Source organism: Chanos chanos, chromosome 4 (assembly GCF_902362185.1).
Source record: "Chanos chanos chromosome 4, fChaCha1.1, whole genome shotgun sequence".
In the NCBI taxonomy this organism is placed as follows: Eukaryota; Metazoa; Chordata; class Actinopteri; order Gonorynchiformes; family Chanidae; genus Chanos; species Chanos chanos.
In genome coordinates, this window is record NC_044498.1 from 37,925,787 (window position 1) to 37,937,940 (window position 12,154).

At 42.2% G+C, this 12,154-nt stretch overlaps 1 protein-coding gene across 2 annotated transcripts in view; it reads left to right on the forward strand.

Annotated features, from left to right (window-relative positions):
• Nucleotides 1-500: 500 nt before the first annotated feature.
• The window catches only part of golga4 (golgin A4), a 29,527-nt gene continuing 17,873 nt past the window's right edge, over nucleotides 501-12,154 (forward strand). Inside the window, exons 1-9 of one of the 2 annotated variants that reach the window (XM_030770332.1) lie at nucleotides 501-672; nucleotides 1,637-1,711; nucleotides 7,102-7,170; nucleotides 7,499-7,822; nucleotides 8,345-8,392; nucleotides 8,531-8,587; nucleotides 9,166-9,264; nucleotides 9,456-9,591; nucleotides 9,789-9,979. In XM_030770332.1, the coding sequence (XP_030626192.1) occupies nucleotides 595-672; nucleotides 1,637-1,711; nucleotides 7,102-7,170; nucleotides 7,499-7,822; nucleotides 8,345-8,392; nucleotides 8,531-8,587; nucleotides 9,166-9,264; nucleotides 9,456-9,591; nucleotides 9,789-9,979 (1,077 nt within the window). In that variant the 5' untranslated portion in view covers nucleotides 501-594. Of the gene's footprint in view, nucleotides 673-1,636; nucleotides 1,712-3,349; nucleotides 3,479-7,101; nucleotides 7,171-7,498; nucleotides 7,823-8,344; nucleotides 8,393-8,530; nucleotides 8,588-9,165; nucleotides 9,265-9,455; nucleotides 9,592-9,788; nucleotides 9,980-12,154 lie in introns of those variants that run through there. The other variant, XM_030770333.1, reaches the window with a different exon arrangement.

The following is a 12,154-nucleotide window of genomic DNA, read 5'->3' on the forward strand; positions in this document are numbered from 1 at the left end:
TGCTCCCATCCAGGTACACAAAAGTGTCATGGGAACATAGAACATCTGGGCTAGGTGCTCAGAGGAAAATCGTAACTTTAGAAGAAAAATACACGACAGAGACACTGCCCACGTGTCGTTTCCTCTTGTAATCTGAAGAACAATGGGTAACAGAAATATTCAAATAAGACTCCACAGGGGTGCTCTTACAGTCTTCAAAGTGTTAAAGTGGTTTTGAGGCGACTCCATTTCGGATTGTTATTTTTTGGTCAGTATATCTGCTCTTAACTTTTTGCGAATGTTCTGTAGGATTTTAAAGACGTAAATCTCTCAGCTCTTTGTACTTTGTACTACTGGCGGGTCCAAACCTATGTTTTGCACTGATGACGGAGAGGAGTCAAAGATGCATACACAATGCGTTGTCGTTATGTTTGGTCCTCTTTGCTTGCAGTAGCGCCCTGTGTTTTGCTCCACGTCGGCTGCATCTGCGCAGTGACTGCTTTCACCTGCAAAGAAATGAGAGACGGCTGACCAGAGCTAGCTATACTGACACTTAAGACTGAATGAAGGGCCATATTAAGTATAATAAATACTTGGTATCTACAGAGCGAAATCATGTTTAAGAAATTAAAGCAGAAAGTAATCGACGAGCAATCACCACAAAGGAATGCGCATTCACCACAGCAGGCCCAGGTTAGTAACCATATTCAAGACGTCCAATTAGCCAGATGGCTATAACAACAAAACATAGCTGCCCAAGTCTGTTTAAATGCCTCTTCAGAATGTGACAACAGTTACAGGGAGTTAGGCTACACTGTAACTGAACAGGGGATTTTTCCTAAATTCCACATGGGATTAAGTTTTGGTTCCTTGCTTTGTTTCGGAGGCTAGTTAGCAGCGTCATTCCAAAGTTATGTCTTTTGCTAATTTCTAGTTAACTTAGACGATTGTAGTATGTTTTTATCAAGTGATGGGATATTTAAAAAGCGAAAGCATGCGGCATGATTGTTGTCAGTATACCATAATTTAACTGACTTATAAAACCGTATTATTTGTTTTCTGTTGTAACGCTGGACAGAGACTTGTCATTGGTGTTTGAAAGGACTTTGCTGTCAGTTAGCCTGTTAGGTTTATGTTGACATTTCCGTTCGCGTCACACCTAAGTGAAGGATGTGTCAGCCAACCTCAAACCTGCCTGACAGCCCTGAGGTGGACTTTTAACGGCTTCAGGAAAATAATCAAATTTGAAAGTACAGACTCTTACAAATGCTCCACATGTAACTTAAAAATAGTCCGTGGTGTTTACTCAGTATCACCTACTGAGAGAATAACTCAAACATAATGATGCTGGTTTTATTCTTGGCAAGTTTTGCTATTAAATGTCGCTAAACTTTGCAATACATAGAAATATGTGGCAAGCAGTGTGTCGTCAAAGCCTTACTGGTATATTCAAGATAAATGTATGTCCCATTATTCATATTATTTTATAAAGACCATGTGCTATAGAATGCTTGCTAGAAACGGCAGAGTTTATGCCAGTCGCTTCAGCATAGATTTTTTTGGTTCTGTTGGAAGCTAAAGATCACTGTTAACTCAAATGGAGTTTTATTTTACTTTGACCATACATGTTATTGAATTCATTGTGATTGTTTACCAGGTGAGTTCAGGAGAGAGGCGCAATCAGGCCTCTCCTCTGCAGCAAGATGTCCTGCCCTCCCCTAGTGACAGAGAGGTAGGCAGAATCATCATTGAACAGTAATCTGTAAAACTTTTGAATGTGCCTGCATTCTCACAGTAGTAGCTTGCACGCGCAAAATATGCTAAGCCCCTTGTAAGTCCCTGTTTATTTCATGACATAAGAAAACGAATACATCTGAATACATCTACCTCAGTTTCTATACAGCAGCAGGCACCTACAGACAGCTTTGATATAATTCAAAGGACTGTTATGAAACCTGTTTTGGAGGCGTAAGTCTGGGTATACTTGCAATGGCAACATGGTTTAGGACATATGTCTTTCACCCCATGAGCTTCTTAAGATGGTTACAGTGAATCATGACATAAGCAGATGAAGTCGAGTGCTTTGTCTGTCTGTGTGGAAGACCTACTGGATTAAAGTTGGATTTAAAGTCTGGACTTTCTTTGTTTTAATAGGCTCCCACTACTTGACAAAGACAGTTTCTGAGTTTCTTTTAGTTAATGCAAGTAATCCTCATTATTGTGCAGGGTTTTTTTTCATACTTTTTATGTTTTCTAGGAAGTATATCCATTATAACAGAGAAGATACAGTGCAAGAGTCCTGCTCACTGCTTTAGTTTGGCAAAGACCCTATTCTGGTCACTGATTTTTCAGGCAAAATGTTATTGCAAATTAGAATTTGAAGGTTAAAACAGATTTCTCATTTTTTAACATCTGTCAGTAGTCTTTTACTGCTTCAAGGCACCTGTCCACAAGACTTTTTTTTTTCAGCCATGCAGAAGTTTTCAGATAGGTGACAAGAAAGAAGAAAATGCAGGGGGGAAAAAAAGGTTCAGTTTACTTGTTGGCTTTACACTTTTACCGTTTGTTTTGTATTGAGTAGGTTATGTTGTGACAGTCCGTGAACCCTCTTTAACTCCTTCCTTCACTGGAAAAAATGTATTGGTATGAGCAAATATCCATGGGCATTTAGGAGGGCATGCATTCCTAAAGTGTTCTTCATTACCTCATTCACAGGTGTTTCGGGCAGGGGAAATCACAGAACTGTAACCTAATCATTGATTAAATTTCTGCTGCTTCTTAAATCTCATCTCCTGCTCATGACATTGGCAACCAAATCAAGAACTAAATTTTTTAGTTAATTTCAGCTCTCTTCAATGATTGTTGGAGGTGATTGTAAATATAAAACATTTGAACGAAATGGTAAGCTGTTATAATTGTTCTTCTCTAATGTTTCTTCTTGTCTTCCTCCGGAAATTTCCCCGAGTCTCTCAAATACAATTTCACTTCATCTCAGCATTTCTGTTGTGTCAGCATTTTTGCCTTTGCTTCTTTGATGTTCCCATTGACCTGAGCTGCCTCCTCAAAAGCAGCAGTTAGACGAGTTTGACCTCACCGTACCAAAGAGAGGTGTGTTAAAGTGTTTGTGTATACAGTAGTAGTCAATCTGAGGACATCAAACAGCAATTGCAAAAGCCTTGATGGATTGGGTGTCTCATTTTTCTCACTCTGTTTTTCCGTCTCTCTCTCTCTCTCTCTCTCTCTCTCTCTCTCTCTCACTCTCTCTACCCTCATCTCTTTCCGTCCCTCCACGTGGCACTATTTCACACACGGTGTTGTTTTCTCATTTCTCTGTGTCTCCCTCTTTCACCCCCACCTCCTTCGTCCCATTCACACGCTGACGGGGGGGTGGGGTCAGCTGCTGGCGGGGATGATAGCCGAGCCCGCTTTTCTCTCTGAGTATACTATCTTTGCTCTGGACCATTCAAAACGACCCAAACCGGCTCAGGTAGCCAGTGCGGTGAGTCCATCCTCACATCTCGTCTTCTCCCTCCTCTTGCCCTGCCCCCACCTTCTTCAGTCCGAAACCCGCTCCTCTCCCTCCCTCTCTGCGATGCCTTTGGGGGTTTGGGCAAGAGGAGGTCTGTGTAGTGACAGTCAACATCTGCTTGCAACCTGCTCTCTCTCTTTTTTGCTCTCTCTCTCTGCCCATTTTCTTTCCATTCTTGTAACTCAAAGGCATCTCACCTCTAACCTTGCATCTGATCCTTTGGAGTGGCATTTTTTTTGTTGTGGGACAGCAGCTTGTGTGCCCTAAAGCAGTTTGATTTTATTCCAAAAACATTTTGTCTTGGCATCTCAAGGAATGGATGTTATCCTATGTCCTTAGGTAACCCTGTAGAATCCCAACTGCTCCTGACCCCCAAACCTATGTGTTTTTCATGTAATGGCCCATACAATTCCCCTGCAACTGTAGATGGTTTATTTGTTTAGTTTTTGTCTTGCTTCCCCTCTGAGAAAGTGCTTGTTTTTTTTGGAGTTTTAGGAACTTTTGATTTGTTTTGTGTAGTCGACATTGTTCTTGACATTGATGAATGGCTGTGAATATATTTTCTCTGTATGGCTAGATTTTGGACTCTAACCTCTTCAAAATGTGTCTGAAAAAGCATTCCCTGCATGGATGTAGAGGGCACTGGATCATTGTATTTCAACTTCTATTGTGTAGAGGCATGTCTAGTAGCCTGTTTCAATTAAAAAACTGAAATAAAATTGAAATATGGTTAGTGTACTTAGTCTAGCAAAGTTGTTCTCTTTGCTGTATTACAAAAATATGTTTTATTCACAATACACTTAAATTACTCAAGTGGTGGGGGGAAAGCATTTTTTTATTTCTAAATGCATCCAGTCTGATGTTGTCTGCAGAACTCTCTAGAACGTCCCTGTTCCTCGCAAATTACTTGCCAGACTTGTTTACAAGAGAAAGAGATAATAACATTGGCAACAATAGGCATCAGTTTTACTCTCACTGCATCTCAAAGTTCAGGGAGTTCCCTATTCTGTGCCACAATAGTGGTGTTGTTATTCTAGTTATTGTATGTTTGAAGCAGTCTGGCAGGAGGATTTGCACATTATCTCCACTGCAGATAATCCCTCTACAGCCCTCTAAAGACCCGCCCACATTCCTTAGATTGACTTACTATGACACCAACCAGCCAGAATAAAACTGCCATGAGTCTTGGGAGTGATCTACAAAGCTCCCACTGAGGATTCATGTGAAGCTGTAATAGCAGTCATTTGTCGGAAAGCTTCTAAGCTAATGAAGATTTGGCATGTGGTATTCTCTGACATCCACAGTGAAAGAAACAATGCTCAGATAGGTTGGAACACAGGATGCTGTGTAACCCAAGGGGATGCAGCAATACTCTTTCATACCACTGCTTTTCAGACAGATAGTATGGACCAGTATTCAGCAGGAAAACGGGTATTAATAAATTATGCAGAAGTCTTTCAGATATCTTTCATGAATGATTAAACATTATGTTTCATCTCCTGCTGATATTGAAAAATAATGATGATCTCACTTGTACCAGTTCCTTTAGTTTTAATGATTCAGAAATGTAGCAGCTTGATTTTTTTTATCACGCTCTCTTTATCTTGCCAGGGAGAACATTTAGCTAAACCTTTGAGCTGTGTTACAGTCTGAGGATCAGATTCAGTCTCACTAGAGTGGGTAATCAACATCTTGTGCCGCTCCTTGACACAGCCTGGCTTCTCCTGCTGATGGTTCACTTAAGTCTACTGAAGTCTGAACGCTTCCCAGACTGAGTCACTCTGTTCAGGGCCAACAGAGTGTCGTCGCTGTGTTTTGGAATGTCTGTCTCGTGACAAATTTGGGATGACAAAGTTAATCCAGATTGGTATGCTCAGTGGAGCCGCAGCATAATACTCAGAAAAGGCTATGTGTCTTTTTTTTTTTTTTTCTTGTGTTAAGAGCCACAGCTTAAAAAAACGAAAGAAGGAAAGAAAAACATGTCTGCGGGCGTCTTTGTTTGTCTGTCCGTAGGAGTAGATCTGACCGAGCCATTGTATGCGTCAGTCTTTTCCATTTCGGTGTTTGCAGTGTGCTGTATGATAAGATCTGCAGTGTGGTAGTTCAGATGGTTGATGCATGAAATAGCTGTATTAGGAACTTATCAGTCGCACCTGGCGATCATAAATATCGTTCAGTCGTAAGATACCGTCCAATAGCTTTGTTATCGGAACCCTGAACGACTCAGATCGTTTTGGGGTTTGATTTCATGGTTTGGTGAGGTGAGTTTTGCTGTTAAAGCCAAAAGTAGTAGCACTTTCCAGGGTTATTTTGTTGTAGTTGTTGTTGGTATTGTTGTTGTGCGTCAGTGTCGTTTATATGAGGCTCTTGACTACCCCTGGGTTTTTTGGGGTTTTTTAATCAAGACTTTATTTCTCTTACCAGATTTGAAGAGGAGGAGATAGGATAAGATGATGTAATTCTGGGATATTTAACTACTGCAAACATTCATTTACTCATCTGACACAGTATGAGTTTGATCAACACTTAGTTCATCTTCCTGTTCCTTTTTACCTTCATTAAAATTCCACACAGGCAAAAGAGTGAACTTACTGGACTTGTAAGAGATAAGAAGCTTCATTCACAAACCTCTTATGCACAGAAAGGTTATGTTTTTCCATTCACAAATGTGTTTACCGAATAATAAACATGTACAGTGCCTTTTAGGTCTTTCTTTTTTCTTTCTTTTTTTTGCCTTGACCAGTATATTGGCATTATGCCCTGTGCAAATGGGCTATTTGCACATAATTTAAATATCCTTGGACAGCGTCAGACTTTTTTTAAAACCTGCTTTCAATTTGTGTTGCTAGTAGGTAGTTAGAGGACAAGAATTAGATTTAATTCCGTCCTTTATTTGTCCAAAGATTTTAAGTCGTGATAAGGGCATTTTGAACAGCCTCTCCTATTGGTTTATAAATCATAACAATTCACAAGTACATTATGTAGAAACCTTTGGAGAAAGCAGTTTTCAGTGAAATCTTGCCGTTACAGTAGATTTAGATTCATTACTATCTCCTTGACAGAGGATAGGAGCTCCTGAAAAATAAAGGAGTAACCATGGGAGAGATGGCGAGAAAGGAGATTTGCAAAAGCATCCACAGATTTGTCTGTTAGAACTGAATTTCATCATGTAACTTGCCTCTCCTTTAGCTAGACCCACTGCTGTATCACCCTGTCTAACCATAAAGACAGCAATGTGTTCTCCTAACGTCAGCTGTGCTCTGCAGTGCCTCACTAACTGGTGTCAGTAACCAACACCTCGAGTTGGTTAACTTTGTGACATTGTCTCTCTGCTCTAGTAAGAAATATGGTGTAGTGTTTAATCCCCAGACTGTTGTGTACAGTAGAAATATTAGTTGTTTTGAACTTAACACTTCTGTTTCTCTTAAAGTTGCATGGGGGTTTATCAGAGGCCCCGGCATTGCTCTTAGCAATACTAATATTGCTCTCAGAGTGATCAGGGAGCAGCACGCTGGGTTTTTGGGTGACTAACAGTGCCCTGGAGTGACACTTTAGGCATGTTTACTCACATTACTTCTTCTGTCCCCGTGTAGACTCCCTCTAAGGGAGGAGGCAGCTCCCCAAGAGGTAGTGTGAATGGAGATGGAACTGCTTCACCTCAGGTAAACACACTGACTTCACATTAAGAGTCTTAATTACCCACTAACACACAACCAGCTGAGGCCTCCGAGTGCCTTTTAGGAAGGGCCTAATAGTTTGCTTTAGCACCTCACTGTCACTCTGTTGTTATGCTGATGTCAAGGGTTCTTGTTCAGTACTGATGTGTATTTGACCGAGACAGTGCCTGGTGCAGCCAAGAGTCGAACTAAAATCCAAAGAAAATATAATAAATGCTGCTCTCTGAGAAATGAAAAAGGGGAAAAAATAGACACAGAGATATTATACACAGAGATATTGCATCCATTTTTTTAAAATTTTCTGCTTCTACAGAGGGAGGAGTCGCAGTCTCTGGCACAAAGGCTACAGCAGAGGGTTTCCTCTGTGGAGTCCTTGTTCCGAGGGTCCGCTCGTGGTGAGGGACTGTTCCGTTCTGGTTCAAGGGACAGCCTTGTCCGCAGCCCATCCCGAGAGTCCCTCACGCCGTTGGGAGAAAACGAGACTCAGCCTGCCCTGGCCTACGACCCTCCATCTGACATAGAGAGTGAGGCTGAAGACTCGCCCGGTAACGCAGATGCCATGACCAAGGAGCAGCTTCTCCACCGCCTGCACAGGGTGGAGAGGAGTCTGGCCAACTACCGTGGGAAATACTCTGAGGTAAACGGGCGCTATGAGCATTGTGGTATCCCTCATTAGAAACTTTCTTCTTTCCCAGTAGCACTGCGTGTACCTTTTGTCATGATCCACTGCAGTAATTATTCTAAGGAACATCTTAATGTTTATTGAAAGATTTTTTTTTTTTTCTTTTTTCTGTCAGTCCAATTATCTTTCCACTCATGTTAAGCTGTCAGTAATGGTTAGTGGAGACTACTGAAATATTTGTCAAGGTCTAGGCTTAATGATCTCCATACATCAGTAACTAAGAAAACTGAACATATGTGCTAATTATTGAACGTCATAACCTCTCCTGAAAAGTTGCCCTAACACTTCATTAAAATGCGTGGATGTGCATAGCGTTTTTGTATTCTCTCAACATGCAGGATTATGCCCCACTCATCAGTCCATTCCAGACCCATTCTGCATTAATCAGAGAATATGGTCAAATGCCACAGCATTGTGTTTGAATTTAATATTAATCACCTAATTTTCTCTCTGTGTCCCCTGCACTTTTGCTCACAGCTGGTCACGGCCTACAGAACAGTACAAAGAGATAAAGAGAAGACCCAGGTAATTTTCACACAGTACAATAAGTAGTCCAAATGGCTTTGTATCCATTATCAGACATTTATTCTGTCTGGTTTTTGTTGAGTATGGTAATGGCAGTTGGGTTAGTATTAATGAACTGTCATTCCTGTCTCAATCCAGGCCATTCTCAGCCAGAGTCAAGACAAAGCCCTGCGGAGGATAGGAGAACTGAGAGAGGTACTGGCACATATTCAACTCATCATCTCCATATCTACCCTTCTATACCTATGTGTACACCTCTCTTCATTCTGTCAACATCATTCTGTTTAATCCCAGTTTGCTGTCTTTTAAAGTTGGTCTCTTTTACTGTGTCTGTCAGTTTCTCTATCACTCTCCCTCTCTCTGTCTCTTTGTCTCTCTCCTTCTCTCTCTCTCTCTCTCTCTCTCTCTCTCCCTCTCTCTCTCTCTCCCTCTCTCGCTTTCCCTCCCTCTCTGACTCTCTTTGTTCGACTTTTACATGTCAGTCTTCCTTTAGAAGTCACAGCTTCACAGAAATGGAAGTGGGTTTCTCTGAAGTCAGTATACTTCACTGACACTGAATGAACAGAGAGCTGAACATAATAAAGAAAGGCGGGGCACTCCCTGCGGATAACAGTGTTAATGTCAAGCTGAAATAAGACATAACTGAGGTTAGATTGAGCACTTGTTGAATGATGTAGAGAAGGAATCTTTTGTGGTGCGGTGAGATGCTGTAAGGGTACTACACAAGAATGTGCTGACAGGGCTTGGTTCTGGGTTTCATACCTTTTGTTTAGGAGCTACAGATGGACCAGCAGGCCAAGAAACACTTACAGGAGGAGTTTGATGCTGCCCTAGAAGAGAAAGACCAGATGATCACTGTGCTAAAGACCCAAGTATGACTTTGTGTGTGTGCGTGTGCGTGTGCGTGTGCGTGTGTGTGTGTGTAAGAGAGAGAGAGAAAATAGTGTTTTGTCTGAATGTTGAATCTCAGCGTTTGATCAAAAAGCTTCATTTTAATATACTCTTTTTCTCATAGCTACTGACAAAACGTGTTAGTCTGAGAAAGCGCCTTGTCTCCCGGCAGGTTGCCCTGATGAAGAGACGTCTTCAGGGTGTCCCAGGTGGTGTGGTCCCATCTGAGGGGGAAGCTGCTCTTCCTGCTGAAGACGCTACAGATAGTGCATCTGCTACTGAGAGCCCTTCTAAAGAAGATGTCTCAGGTCTCAGTGACACACACACACATACGCACGGACACACTAATCTTGCGCACATATCTTAATACATATTTTAATTTTAACATTGATTTACAAGAATGATGTTCTCTTGCTAAAGTTATCTGGTTGTCTGGACAGAAAATAGTAGTTACTACACAGCACACAAGATGTTCTATTTGTCTGTACTTTTTGTGTGTGTCCAGCAGAGGGCAGTGCTGATCCAGCGAAAGCTGTGGAGGTACTGGAGCAGCGTGTAAGGAGACAGGAGAATCTGCTGCAGAGATGTAAGGAGATGATTCGCACCAACAAGGAACGCTGTGCCCAGCTGAGCAGTGAAAACGAGACACTACAGGAACAGCTGCAGGAGAGACTGCAGGAACTGGAGAAAATCAAGGTCAAAGCCCCAGCTTTAAAAAAAAACCCAAACTGCCAGTGTTTATCAGTTTCAGTCCTGGAGACACACATTCATGCGCTAACGTGCCTGTGCATGATTTAAATCATACACTAATCACCAAGCCTTTTGTTAGCTGAGCTGGTTGCTTTGTTTCCGGCCCATTTTGTACAGCACAATGGCTCCACTGGACTTTTGCACTGCGCTGTGATTTTCTGGGTCTCAGAAATAGCTGACTGTTTTAACAGACTCACTCTTATTAATGTGTTACAAGTGTCTGTCTAACAGCATTATGAGCATTCAAAGTGATATACCCTGCCAGATCAAATCATTACTTCATCACCCCAGTCCTTGCTGGACTGATTTTCTCAGGCTGATCAGAATCTGATGGGTTGGACAAACATATTGATGTGGTATTAAGTTGATACTTAATATCATTTTATAAATGAACAAGTTAACTGGCTCTATCAGTTTTTCTGTTGTTTTATATATATATATATATATATATATATATATATATATATATATATATATATATATATATATATTTTAAGGTCATTCTTTTCCTAAAGGATTGATTTTGCTAAGCTTGCCTGATTTTGCTGTTTAGTTTGGCTATTGTTGAGATAATTAGGAAAACACAGACTGTCAGACACAGTGGAAGAGCGCGCCAAAGATAACTGGCACCAAAGAGCTGTCTCTTATTCTGTGTGTGTGCGTGTGTGCGTGTGTGTGCGTGTGTGCGCGTGTGTGCGCGTGTGTGCGCGTGTGTGCGCGTGTGTGCGCGTGTGTGCGTGTGTGTGTGTGTGCGTGAGTGAGTGTGTGTGCGTGTGTGTGCATGTGTGTGAGCGTGCGTGCGTGTGTGTGTGTGTGTGTGTGTGTGCGTGTGTGTGTGCGTGTGTGCGTGCGTGCGTGCGTGTGCGCGTGTGTGTGCGTGTGTGCGCACGCATGTGTGTGTTCGTGTGCACATGTATGTGCGCTCACGTATGTGCATCAGGGGTAAGGTAATGACCAGGCCTGCTGTGTATCTAATTGTAGGAGTGTTATGCAGGACTACTCCAGACCACCTCACTAAGCCAGAAGGACAAAGACAGAGGAGATAGACATACAGAGGAGCCTATTTTCTGTGCAGTTGCCATTGTTGGTGTGTTTTAAGTTAGGGTCAGCATACGTGCATGTGTCTGTACGTCAGGACGATATTGTATCTGTGTTAAGAGAGCCCAGGTCAGGGTGGAGTGCTGGATGGATATTTCCTGTGGTTGTGATGACTCCTGAGTTCTGTCTGGGAAAAGAGTCCCCATTGTGACAGAGAGAGCAAAGGTTAACAGCCTCTCCTCTCTGTTTTAAGCAGCGTGCAGGAACCCCAGAGCTCTCTGCTCTTCATGCTCACTGTCACAGAAACACGTTAAAGCACACCAGCTGACACACACTCTTCACATCTGAGTGGCTGAACTGGCTGCAGTTTCTCAGACACACACACGCAATGTATGTATCTCACGAGAACACTTCTCAAAGATATACACAGGCGTTGTATTTTGTGCTGTGGTTTTATATGTAAGCTGTTGTACATACTGTTTATTTGAAAGTAGTCCCTCTGCTTCTATATACATCAGAAACATGCTGTATGTTGACCAGAAACACATTATAGAGGTCTGTATTTTGTCATGAATACAAAATATATAAATCAACTCTGTCTCTGTGCTGGCTTTGCCATTGTATTATTACCCAAATGCTACATTGGATGCTCCATCTCTCAAGACGTGAGCTGGTCATATTCACCAACACGGTGAAGTGCAAAGCAGGAAACAGGAGCAAGCGGGTCTTCAGCCAGGGTAACCGCTCCACAATAACAGAGGCGTAGTTGCCTTGGCTGCCACTGTAGACCTGGGGTGTATTTACGGTTTGAGTGTTGGTTCAGTCGGTCTGGTTTTGGTTCAGATGGTTTTCTGGTTGCTCTGTTGTGGCTTTGGCATTGTGGGTGGTGTCCCTGGAGAATCACGTCTTACGCCTGGAGATCTCACTGATTCTTCGGTTTCTGCTCGTGCTGGTTTTGAAAGAAACGTGAATCTGTTGCACGGACACAGGTCACGCCAGTTTTACCTGCCCCAAGCCTAAACCGTCTAGCCTAGACTGTTTTACACTTTGAGCAATGTTTGCAGGTTGTTTACCTCCAGTTCT